Below are 13,277 nucleotides of genomic sequence, written 5' to 3'. Positions count from 1 at the left end.
ATAAATCAGAACCACATTGAGCAGGTTTACAACTATAAATATTTAGGCATATATTTCAATATAATCTAAATTGGAAAATTCAAAGGCTGTCTTCAATTCACAAAGCCCGCAATACCCTCAGTGCCTTTTTGCGATTTTACTACTCTAAAGGGGGCCAGTTTGTTCCCATGACATTCCAGGTATTTCATGCTAAGATCGTGGCCCAACTACTTTTTGGAGTTTCGCTATGGATCCAGGGTGTAACAGCTGAACTGGAGAGAGTACAGTCTATTTTTCTGAGAGCAATTTTTGCTGTGCCTAGATGTGTGCCTTATTCTGCTCTATGTTTGGAATCTGGGTCTTTCTCTATTGTCTGTAAAGCCTGGGAACTTACTTTCACTAGATGGAGTAAACTCTGTTCTGAGATTCAGGAATTTTCTTTTTTCCAACATCTATGGGTGGATTCTTATCCTAACCCCTGGCTAACATTTGTAAATAATAAAATTATTCAACTGGGCCTTTCTCCTTCAGAACTCCTCACTTGGGAATATAATAAGGTGAAGGAAATATTATTTCTCCGGTTGCATGATATTGAACGGCAGGAACTTAGGTCCTCGGCCAATAGGACTTGCTCCCCTTTACATTTTGGGATTTTGCCACCCTGGGGAGATAGAGGTGCTAGTTATTTGACAACGCTACATTTTTCCAAATTTCGGGCTGCATTTGCCCGAGCCCGGTTCAATGTGCTGCCCTCTTCTCTTTTGGATCAGAGGTTTGCAAAAGATAATCCTGTTGCAGTTTTCTGTCCTTGTAGCGTTGGCCTTCTGGAAACTGTCACCCATGTGTTGTTGTACTGCTCGTTGTATCGGGATGCTAGAGAAGAGCTCATTTCCCCTTTGTTACTTAAATTTCCCAGAAGGTGTGATCTCTTTTATACTTATTACTGCCTCGCGGATTCGAGCCCTGGGACTACAGCAGTTGTGGCTAAATTTTTCTATATTGCCATTAGGTTGAGGTCCCTATTAAGTGCCTAACTGCGAGAGCTGTCTGTTGTTTTTAAATAATTTATTATTATTGATTGTAATCTCTCATATTGTGTTTTAGCATTGTTTTATTGACGTACTGTGTATATTTGTTACTACCATTTTTGCTGGCCAATGGCCGTAATAAAACTGATGATGATGACACTCGAAGTGTGCCGTGAGTAGACTAAAAACTCGATGGTTGAGGCTCCATTTTGCTGGGTGAATCTCAGTGTGGCTGAGCCAATCCACTTTGGTGTTTGTTTATTTAGTGCATTTTTATACCACAACAACCCAAGGTCTCAGGGTGGTTTTCAACAAAAACAAAACAATAAAATCAATTAAATGCTAAAAACAGTTTAACACAAATAATAAACAATCCAAAGTTTAAAAAGTTAAAAAGCTAAAAAGGCCTGGGTAAAAAGATGAGTATTTTTAATTATTTAAAAAAACACCTTTGAAAAGCCGCTAGAGATGGGGAGACTCTAATTCCCATGGGAAGCACGTTACAGAGTCTCGGGGAGACAACAGAGAAGGCTCGTCCCTGGGTGGCCACCAGATGACATGAAGGTAGCCACAGACGAGCCTCCCCTGATGTACGCAGTAGACGATGGGGATCATGCAGAAGAAGACGCTCTCTTAAGTACCATGGGCCTAAGCTGTTTAGGGCTTTATTGGTTACAAGTAAATTTTAGCACGTTGAATAACGGGCGCTAGGAAGGGAAGGGGCCCAAATTCGCCCTTCCGCCCTGCTCCAGCGGCGTTGCCGGCAGGCCTCGGCCGGCTTCCCCCCCCGCCCGGCTTCAGGCCCCAAATTCTCCCGCCTGGCTCTGACACAGTGGTGCCGCCACCTTGACCGGCTTCCCCCGCCGCCTCTTCCCCCCCAATCAGCGGCTGGGTGGACTCTGGGGGCGCCGCTGTCGGCCTCTGCAGCTGGGCCGGGCCATTCGTGGTCGGCTCTGTGCCGCCGACCGCCGCCGGCCTCCGTGCTGCCGCCGGCCTCCGCTCCGTCCCCCATCTTCTGGGCCTGGGCTCCGTCTTTTTCGGCCGAGGCGGCGGCTCTGCCACCGCCTCGGCCAGTTTCCCCTGCCGCCACACAACCAGCCTTTTCGGGGCGGCCGCTTTTGGCCACCCAAGATGGCCGCCGGTCGTGTCTCCCTTGCACTGTTCTGGGCATGCGCGAAGCGCATGCCCAGTACAGGCCAGGGAGGCACGAACACACGCCTTGGTGTCCTTCCACGGACGGACACCAAGGCTTTTATTATAGAGGATAACCAGCACTTTGTATTTTGCCCGGAAACTTATTGGCAGCCAGTGCAACTCCTGTAATATAGGAGTAATATGGTCTCTTCGAGATGACGTGGAGACCAACCTGGCTGCCACATTTTGTACTAATCGTAGTTTCCAGACTATGTACAAAGGCAGCCCCACATAGAGCACATTGCAATAATAAAGTCTGGAGGTTACCAGCAAGTGTACTACTGTTTTGCGAGTATGAACCTCAAGAAACTGATGCAGCTGACGTATCAACCGAAGCTGATAGAGAGCGCTTTTGGCCACTGCCTCAGTCTGAGGAACCAGGAAAAGGTGTGGATCCAGAAGCACTCCCGGACTGCGTATCTGTTTCTTCTGGGGAAGTGTGATCCCATCTAGAACAGGTAGATCAATATCGTTTCCCGAGTGACGACCCCGCACAATAAGTACCTCTTGTCTGGATTCAGTCTCAGTTTGTTATCCCTCACCCAGCCCATTACTGCTTCCAAGCAGGCATTCAGGGAGAATATTCCTTTTCCTGATGATGTTGACATGGAGAAATAGAATTCTGCTCACATGGTGTGCACACAATGATAAGAATGTCCCTGTAGGCTGGACTAGATAGGCCCAAGGCTTATCTAGTCCAGTATCCTGTTTAACACAGTGGCCCACCAGATGCCGCTGGGGAGCCCACATCACTTTACACTTGCTTACATTGAACCACATTTGCCATTTGTCACCCACTCCCTAGTTTGGAGAGATCTGGTGAGTTCTCTAATCCAGGTTCCCACCAGGGCAGTGTTCCCTCTAAAGTGTGCACACGTGTGCGTGCTCACAAGTCTGTCTGCTTAGTTAATTTTAGATCCTGCTCAAGTTGAATCAGGAATGCCCCATTCGGAATGTATGTGTGCGCACACTGCCTTGATACTGCCACCCAGAACAAAATTCATTCCACACACAGAAGAAAAGAATTAGATAGCACACTGCACCAGGGCATCAACAGAATCACCAGCCACACCAACTTCAAAATCCTCCAAGACTTTTTGGAATCCTTCTGGGTCCAGCAGCCTTTTTGGATAGACCATCTTAATAGGTCCACCACCCCTGCAGGGGTGGATTGTGGCTGTGAAACCAACCTTAACCAGATAGTGATCCGTCCATGACAATGGGGAAACCACCATATCTCCCACCCATGGAACACCCGCCTGAACAAAAGACCAAATTGAGTGTGTGGCTTGCAACACGCGTTGATCCTGAAACTAATTGGGATAGGCCCATAGCTGTCATGGCCGCTATGAACTCCTGAGCCGCACCAGATCAGCCAGCTCTAAAGTGGATATAGAAGTCATCCAGCACCAGAAGTCTAGGAGACTCCAACACCAACTCCGTGAACAGCTCCGTGAATGTCAGGGAATCAGATGGGCAGTGGGGTGGACGGTACACCAACAGAATCCCCAATCCCTAGTATCCAGCCTAAAAAATACACACCCAAGTCAACTGTCTCACAGGGGCCCTGGCAAGGGAGATGGTATTCTTATGGACCACAGACATTCCTCCACCACACCGCCCACTTCCCCTAGCCTGCTCCACAACAGAGTAACCTGGTGGGAGAAGCTGAGCCCACACTGGACCACTAGCCTTCCCCAACCAGGTCTCAGTTATACATGCCAGGTCAGCTCCCTCATCCATGATCAAATCATGGACTATTTCAGTCTTATTCCAAACTGAACTGGCATTACAGAGGAGCAAGGCTAGACTATGTGGGTAGTTGGAGATTTATAGCAGCATTTATAGTTTCCCTGACTCTACTTGTTAGCCATGCTGGCACCATCCTGAACTTGATGGTACCTTTTTTCATTCTTGATATACATTCTAACTGAGCTTCTAGTATTGTAGTTTTAAATAAGTTCCTTGCTTTCTGAAGTGATTTGACCCTCCTGACTTTCCCTTTCAACTTCCTTTTTATGCCAGATATGTTTCTGCCCACTGAAGGAGGAGTGTTGCTTCCTGGTGAAGAGAGTGAGAACTGGTTCCTCCTTGATGATTAATTCGTGCTTTCGCCATTATGTTGGTGCAGAGGCGTAACTAGGGAAAACGGCGCCCGGGGCAAGCACTGAAATTGCGCCCCCCCGCCGCGCCCGCCACACCGCCGCCCCCTTAGCTAAGCAGGGTCCACCCTGGTTTGCATTTGAATGGGAGACTAGAAGTGTGAGCACTGGAAGATATTCCCCTCAGGAGATGGAGCCACTCTGGGAAGAGCATCTAGGTCCCAAGTTCCCTCCATGGCAGCATCTCCAAGATAGGGCTGCAAGAGACTCCTGCCTGAAACCTTGGAGAAGCCGCTACCAGACTGGGTAGACAATACTGAGCTAGATAGACCAAGGGTATATGGTATATGGCAGCTTCGAGGCGTAACTAGGGAAAACGGCGCCTAGGGCAAGCACTGAAATTGCACCCCCGCCCCCACAACATACATCTGACTGACACACATGTTTCAGAAAACTTTTATTTTAAAAATTAAAAAATTACAAAAATTACCAAAAATAACACCACTCCGTTTGAGCTCTGTTCTTTCTAGTGTTCTCTAATTAAACATCATAGACATTTATGCACATCTAATTGTACAGTATACAGAAAGTACTGGACACTCAGACTACAACTAAAAAATATCCCAGAGGGTCCCTCAACTCTCACAGACATATTTCTGGCAGGCACAAAAAGCTGCAGAGGAAAAGGGAGAATTGGTAAAAATCACCTTCCCGCCTCCATGCACAAGCAGAAGCATTCCACTTGGACAAATCTTTGCTTGGATGCTGCCCATTGTTTGCAGCTAGTTACAGGCATCCAACATTTGTATACCATTTAATATTACCAACCAAGCCTCTCTGTATGAATTCTAAGTGGCACTTAAAATTCACACACACAAAACCTTCCACAGAATAGTTTTATGGCAAATATAGACTATTCTACAAAATATTCTCAAATATAGTGTTCACGGCAACTGGTATGCTTTTGATACATTTTAGAGTAGACCTTTTAGCTTTTTAGTTTGGAGGTTGTCCACCTTTCCTTTTTGTTGTCAGCCTTGCAACTCAACATTTAGGCACAGCAAAAACCACCACTTCTCTGGTGCAGCTGGTTCACCAGCTATGTACAAGGACATGATTCAGTAGCCAACATTTTAGTTGATCTGACAATCTGGGGGCTCACCAACCTTTTGGCCTGTGCAGCCACATACTAAGTTCTCTCTCTCTCTGGCTAGAATTATGTCCCTTTCAAGGAGCAGGAGAAACTCATTAGAAGTTTTGCAATTAGGAACCTCATGCCTCCTTCACTCACACACACGCACAATTTCCCAGATATTGTTGACAATCATGGCAGTACTAGGCAGCTTTTGCAAGTTATTGAGGGGAGCGAGGAGGAGGGCAGGAGACGAAAACCCTTTCGTCCTACACACAAAACCCAAATCCAATTCTAAGAAACGAGAAGCAGAGTCTAGGCTGAGGCGAAGCACGGAGGAAAACATAGACGCAAGAGGGGTGTGGGGAGAGGAAACGATCCCATCAAGCGGACAGCAGAAAGGGGCGGCTTTAGAAGCGAAAGCAGGGGTGTGTGTGTGGGAGGGCACATCCATCAAGAGGCAAAACCCACCCCACCGACAGGAGAACGGACACCTACCTCTCCCACTTGAGCAGCAGCGCAGCTTCCTGAAGAGGACGATGGGAGGAGGGAGACATACGGGCTGCTGCTGTAGCCCAAGCAGCGCTCCAGGAAGGAAGAAGTTTCTCGTCGGTTTTCTTTGCTTCCTGCTGCAAAAGAGCAGCTGGGGGGCAGGCTACCTTAAGGCTAAGCCCGTAAAGAAGGGGGCCCGCCTGTCTAAAACGCATAGATGCTTGAACTGCTCATTGCCTCCAGCAGCGACCCCAACAAACTCTCTTGCCCTGCTTCCAGTCCTCATTCCTTTCGGACATTCCCTGTCCCTCCCTCGCCCCTACGCGCTCAGAGCTCTCCCCTTCTAAGCACCTTCCTTGCGCTGGTCTGCATATTCACAGAAGGCAAAACCAGCGAGCCTGCCCCAATTAATTACTGCATGCTGTGAAGATCATCGCCACACATACAGAGTGTGTGGTGGAGCTTTTGCATAGAATCGTCGCGCACAGCCTAAACTTCTTGTAACAACTTCCTTGCCCTTTTTTCTCTGTAGTGGGAGCTGTTGGGTGCAGGGAGGCGGGGGAAGGAGCCGGGATCAAAGGCAGGCGAGCACCCCCGGTCTCCTATATTTTGGGGTGACTTATTTGCACATGTAAAAACCTGCAAGGGGAAAAGAAAATATACCCTGATAGATCACCCTCTGATTATCTGTTCTTGAACTGTGGCCGCTACTGTCTCCCGTATCGGTTGAGGCAGGAAATTCAGAGCCATGGACCCCGTCCCATAAGTGAGGCGAAGGCAACTTTCTCCCCAGCATTACCTAATGTCCTTCAGCCTCCTAAGTTCCTAAGCACTAAACAAAAGAAAACCCAAGAACAGCAAGGAGGAACGCCCGAAGAAGAGATCTAGAGGGCTGCTGTTTCAAACTATTTCTCTTGTCTGTTAGCACCTGTCTGGCGACCATGGCTGGAATACTCCGAGCAGAGTGAAGGGAGATGCTGGTGACTGGGAGGAAATGGCCCCTGAACTGCCCAAATCGATCAGCCGCCTCCTCGCACTCCAAGGGCGGCTGTGCTTTCCCGGGTCTCTTTCCAAGCGCATCAAAGAGAGCGAGTCCACTTCCCCATCCCCAGAACAGATCTTGATCTGGCAGCCCGCAGGAAAGGCTCGCCCTCGCACTCCAGTCCACACTTCCACACCTTTCCCCACCGCACCGCGTCAGAGCGGCGCACAGCAGATGATGTCACACGCCAAACCCCACGGGAGGTCCCTACTCCCCACCGCCCTCCTTCCCTTGCCTGGGGCCCCAAGCTAGCTACACATTGTCAGCCAAGGCGTGTAACCTTAGCCCGAAGGGCCCTTTACTTGCGAAAAGTAAAAGTAAAGTAAATGTAAAATGTAAAAAATAAAAAAGGCGTTTCCCGCAGGGGCGATCAGAGGAGAACCCGGGGAGGGGGAGGGAGCAAGAGGCCCCTAAGCCTCTCCCTGCCTGCATTAGCTCTCTTCAGCTCGCTCCCCAGGGCCCCTAAGCAGGAGCGGGGGGCGCTATGGACCTAGCACAGGGGAAGCACCACTCACCGAGGCGCAGGAAAAGCAGGAAAAGCACCACGCTGAACATAGAGAGCAATGTGGGGACGACGACGACGCCCAGGAAAGTGGAGAGCTTGCGGGCGGGGTGGAGCTTCCTTGCCCTTTTTTCTCTCTAGTGGGAGCTGTTGGGCGCAGGGAGGCGAGGGAAGGAGATGGGGTCAAAGGCGGGCAAGCGTCAGAGCGGCGTGTGGGGTGAGCCTGTAGGCGGCGGCGACGGGTCAAAAAAGCCAGTTGAAAATCAGTCCACGCTTTTAAAAATGGCAGGCTCGGCACGCCCGGCCCCGCCGCCACTCCGGGCGATCCAGGGGAGGGCGGTGGGGGGGGGGAGGCCACCCTTTGGCGCCCCCCACGTGACCTGGCGGGGTGGCGCCCGGGCACGTGCCCCCCCTGCCCCCCCTATAGTTACGCCACTGTGTTGGTGCACACCAAGACGTTTTGGCCTCTCAACAGGTAGGAAGGCAATCAATGCCTGGTGGATGATCCTCAGCACTAAACAACTGATGGTTAGGACCACCTGCATGGATCACTTCCCTTGGGCTGAGTGCTGGAGACAGTAGGCTCCCCAACCGCAGCATCCGGAGCAGTCGTGATGACAACTCTGGGTGGGTCTAGAAATAGTTTCCCTTGTGATAGATGGTTCAGAGTTGTCCATGAGACCAGAGGCTGACTGAGATTGGGGGCCACTAAGATCTTTATGTGGGACGTTTGTGGTATGGCACTCTGATAGAGGAGTAAGAACCACTGGAGTGAGCCCAGATGAAACCTGGCCCAGGCTATCGCATCCAGGGTCACCACTATTAGGCCTAGTGTGTGTGTGTGTGGGGGGGGGGAGATTGAGAAGTGGTATCTTCCTGCATGGTCATATCAAGGAGATTATGGACAGGATCTTCTGAATGTTTTTGAGGAAGATTTAGCTTGGCCAGGGTGGTATCTATGACAATTCCTATCTGGTATAACTTCTGAGGGGGAGAAAGTTGACTCTTTGAGTGGTTGATTAGGAAGCCATGGTTGGACAGTTGTTGTACCATCGAGTCGGTGTCGACTCCTGGCGAACACAGAGCCATATTATTTACTTTGGCAGAATACAGGAGGAGTTTACCACTGCATCTCCTGTGCAGTATGAGAATGAATAGGTAGCTTGTATTTTATGCCCAATAGAATGCTTCAGGTTTCTAATGGTAGAATGTTTTACTTTTTACCTTAACTATCCAGGTAAAAAAGTGTAATCCAGTGCCTATGTAATAAAACCAAACTGGGCCCAAGCTGTAGTAACATTAAGAACAAGAACATCTGCAATTACTGGTACAATAGAGACAGGACACTTGAGTATCCAAGGCTGTCAAGGTGTTGTGCATTAGACTGCCTGCATTTTTCTATTGACAGACGCTCTCAAAAATAGCTCTTATTTTGTTTGCTCACCTGCTCCACTACGTCTAGTGCCCATTTCTGCAATGTAGGTCCATTCGTTTGAACTATAGTTATAGCATTCCACTGTGCTAAGGCACTGACGTGATGCACCATCATAACCACCAACTGCATACAGCATACCTGGAATTAAGATTAGCAAAATATATACAAATGCACACAAACAGGCAGGTTGTCACACTATACTGTCCTAAAGCCCTAGGCATCACTTACATCTGTTTTCCAAAAACAGGAAGGATTAAAATTTAAACAGCCTTTATGTGAAGATCATTATTTAAGTGGCTGGTTTTAATTGGAACACATATGCTCCTGTGCAATTAGTTAAGATGGAAATTTAGCTGGCTTTATGTTCAGCAGAACTGAAACATTGTAAAACTTGGATTTACTGCTGGCAACTGCTTATCAACATTCATGGTACTAGAAGCTACTTTTGTTTTCAGTCTGTGTTAAGCAAGTGCCTTCATTTACCAAATTAAGTTGATGTACCCTCCCTTTTTAGAGGAAGGAACACAAGTGGAATTAAGTAGACTTCCAAAGCAGTTTTTAAAAAGATGGAAAATAACTATTTTGCCAAGGATAAGATCCTTGTATTTTATTTTCATGTATTTTATTTTCACAAATAAAATACATGCCAAATAAAATACATGCCAGATACATGAAATGTGGCTCCTTTTAAAAAAACAACTGAAGACCTTTATATTTGTTCTTGGTTTAACCCCTTAGGGGCTGCTGGGTCTCTCAGCTTTCCTGCTTCTTTATGGTAGCTTCTTGGTGTTTTATGGTTTGTACTGTTTAACTGGTTTTAAGATTTTAAGTGTGATTTTTAATGGAGTTTTATATTATAACTTTTGAAAACCACCTTGGGATGTCTTATGAAAGACAGTATAAAAACCAAGAATAAAATAGTTACTGATAAACCAAGTAACAGCACGACTTGCTTATATCTGATTATGCTTACAGCACATTTTTACATTGGCAAGTCTTATTTTTCTTTACCTTGCAAAAGCTTTTTGCAGGTATAATAAGCACTAAAATGCTTCCTGATGCAATGAGGACATCTGCTTAATCACATCTACTTAGCAATGAATACATATACGATGAATATTTATATACTGCTTTTCAACAAGAGTTCCCAAAGTGGTTTACATACAAGATAAACAGATAAAATGAAAAGCTCACTGTAACAGAAAAAAATTGATTTGATTGCAGTTTGCATAGGAACTAATATTTTTTACTGTGCTGTATGGCTACTGTGCAGTGTCTCATGACTTAGCACCAAATAAGATATCTCTTTGGTGCATTGCAATATGCAGACACAAGTGTGAGATTTGACCTGAAACCTTTTGAACTGGTGTGAGCATTCTGATCCTAGCATTTACTTATTTTTGAAAAATGCAAAGCTTGTACTGATGGTTGTGAAATACATCATGAACATATAAGGTTAGATGTTTTCTGTAATCTATACAAGCTATTGTTAGGAACATAGAAAGTTACCTTATACCAAATCAGACCACTGGTCCATCTACCACAGTTTCTCAACGGCTGGTCCGCGGACCGGTGCCGGTCCGCGACGAGTTGAGTGCCGGTCCGCGACTTGAGGAATTCCCCCCACCCTCCACTGCAAACCTCCATGTTTTTTTAAAAATTATTATTCCCATTCCAGCCACTGCGCGGCCGAGCGGATGGCTGTGGGGGTGTGTGAGCTGTCCAGTGGTCCTTCTACCTGGCGGTGGTGGATACCAGAGCGACACCGTGGCCTTCCCTCCAACCCGGCGTCGCTTCCCAATTGCGAGGCTTGCAGTTAATACACTTAACTGTGCAGGCGTGCCTCGCAGTGAGAGCGACACCGTAGCCTGCCCTGCAGCCCGGCGTCACTTTCCCAATTGCAAAGCGCCAGTCTATTCTGTGAGGCTTACTTGGCTCAGGTCAGCAGTTGGGCGGGAGCTGAGAAAGGGAAGGCGGAGCGGGAAGTTTGAATGCAGCAGCAGTAGTGATGAGGCTGGCACGATGAGATGGTGTTGCGGGGGGACCTGGGGGTCCAGCTCCACTAGCGTGCAGCTGGCAAAAGAACCGGTAAGCATTGGGGTAGGCAAGGTAAGGGGAGGATTTTGTTCCCTTTCCCACCCCTTTTTAGGGTTCGGCTTTCTCTCCAGTCAGCTCCTAGGATGGGCAGAAAGACAGACTCCCAGACGCTGCCGCTCGAACAGGGGCTCCTTTTCTCCCTCTCCTTGTGCATCCCCCTCCTGAGCCTTTATTTGCTCAGAAAGCAAGCAGGGAAGGTGGGGAGGCTAGCGATGAGAAGGCAGGGAGCTCTCCTTGCTTTCCTCCTTTCCCTGGAGATCTTTTAGCTAAGTCACAACGAGAGGGTCTGCCTATAGATCTTCTTTTCTCTGTTGCGTCCATTAAGATAAAGGGGCGGGCGCAGCCGTTTAGGAAGTGGCCTAAAACTGGGTTTGATTGGCAAGATTTCCCTTGAGAAGAATCACGGGGACAGCGGCTGCTAAGTTGGGTAGGCAAAATCTGGTGAAATCTTAGAAATTGCTGCTTTAAATTTCCACTGGTCAGATATGTACTGCAGCTGTGTACTATTTAGCTCTTTTCTCCACCCCATTGCTGGAAGAAGAAGAAGAAGAAATTCTGCAAAACCAAATCTTGTTGTACAAAATTACTATATGTTGCAGAATTTTGCTTTTCATATTTTCCCACTATTTAAAAAGAATTTATTGTTTGTTTTTTGCACAGCTGAAGTGATAATATGATATGATTGAATCAGTTGTAGACTTGTGCTAATGAGATGGATACAACCCTTATGGCCCTAAGCATTTTTAGAATTGCTTCCTTTCTGCCAGCAATATTTTGCTCCCTAAACCAATATTCACATTATTAAATTGGATTAAGTAACTCTGGTTCAAGAGTTGCTAGTTGCTAGTGTGTATTACACATTTGACTCTGTCATTCACCCGATACAGATACTATAATTGCACCACTGTAGCTGTGTATAGCAGCCTAAAGGGGGAGGAAGTCCTACCCCTACTGTGTCAATCACCTATGCACCCCACCTCTCGTCCGTCCGTACAGCAGAGCTTGTCTGATGAGCCCTATTCGTGATGGCTAGTGCTCCTGTGATTGCTTGTCTGAAATGGGAAGAGCCCTAAGCATGATGGTGAGTGCTTTCAGGATTGCAAGGTTGGATCAACCCAACCTTGCAATCATAGAAGTGCCCGCCATCATAAGTACCATGAATATTTGTATACTGCTCTTCAACCAAAGTTCACATAAAGGGTTGTGTGATCAAATTTTTATTTCCCCCTGGCCGCCCCCACCCGGCAGCCATCCCCTCAGTCGCACACCGGCTGGCATTGGAATTTAAAAAAATACATGGAGGTTCACAGCAGGGGAAGGCAAGTGGCAAGCAGAGCGAGGTGCGGCGCGGTGGGGTGGTTCTTCTATCAGTTTTGTTTCAAACTTTCTCTCTCTCCCTCAAGTCAAACCTACCTATCCTCTTTCAAGCTCTTTCTTTTCTAGCTTTTTTCTCTTTCTCTCCCCCTTCAAGTGTGCCCCATCCCCTTTTTCTATCCCTCTGTCTCTCTCTCTCTCTCGCTAAGCCTGCCCCATTTTCTTCCTCAAGCCAAGCCTGCCCTATTCTTTCCCTCTTTCTTTCCCAGTCTCACTTCTCTCTTTCCTTCTTATAAAAGCCTGTGTGGTGAAGGATCAAAGTATAATCTTCTTATCAAAAATTAAGAGAAAAACTTCTCTAATTTTTCCCTTACATATGCTCTGTGTTAAGTGTGATGATTTGGCAGAGGTGGAAAGGAAGAACAATGCATTTTATTATGTATTTTGTACAGATTGTATTGTGTTTATTTTATTAGCATTTTAATTGAATTTATTTTATTGTAATTTAAATTAATCTTGGCCTGCCAGAACTTCAAAAGTTAAATTTTGATTAAATTCATTTTAATTAATTTCACTTTAATTTTATTGATTTAATTGATTGATATTAAGTATTACTTTACTAACTGTTGGTCCAGAAACTGCACACAAAGAATGTAGCGGTCCTTGAAACTCCACACAAAGAATTTAGCGGTTCTTGACTCCAAAAAGGTTGAGAAACACTACACAGATTGGCAGTGGCTTCTCCAAGGTTGCAAGCATGAATCTCTCTCAGCCCTATTTTGGAGATGCCAGGGAGGGAACTTGGAACCTTCTCTCTATCCCCTGAGGGGAATATAGTATAGTGTTCACACATCAAGCCTCCCATTCATATGCAACCAGGGCAGACCCTGGTGACAAGTCATGCTTGCTACCACAAGACCAGCTGTCCTCTCTAATCCAAGTTTTGATGGATTAAACCTT

At 46.9% G+C, this 13,277-nt stretch overlaps 2 protein-coding genes across 9 annotated transcripts in view; both read right to left on the bottom strand.

Annotated features, from left to right (window-relative positions):
• Window positions 1-9,044, bottom strand: part of LOC128326167 (methylsterol monooxygenase 1-like) — a 44,878-nt gene extending 35,834 nt beyond the window's left edge. The window contains exon 1 of the mRNA XM_053252483.1: window positions 8,916-9,044. The gene's annotated coding sequence lies outside the window, so the exon portion shown is untranslated. The remainder of the gene's footprint in view (window positions 1-8,915) is intronic.
• The window catches only part of KLHL2 (kelch like family member 2), a 96,296-nt gene that overhangs the window by 20,606 nt on the left and 62,413 nt on the right, over window positions 1-13,277 (bottom strand). For all 8 annotated transcript variants that reach the window (XM_053252473.1, XM_053252474.1, XM_053252479.1 and 5 more), the window contains one exon: window positions 8,916-9,044. In XM_053252473.1, coding sequence (XP_053108448.1) covers window positions 8,916-9,044 — 129 coding nt within the window. The remainder of the gene's footprint in view (window positions 1-8,915; window positions 9,045-13,277) is intronic.

Source organism: Hemicordylus capensis, chromosome 5 (assembly GCF_027244095.1).
Source record: "Hemicordylus capensis ecotype Gifberg chromosome 5, rHemCap1.1.pri, whole genome shotgun sequence".
In the NCBI taxonomy this organism is placed as follows: domain Eukaryota; kingdom Metazoa; phylum Chordata; class Lepidosauria; order Squamata; family Cordylidae; genus Hemicordylus; species Hemicordylus capensis.
This window is presented reverse-complemented; position numbering and strand designations above follow the sequence as displayed.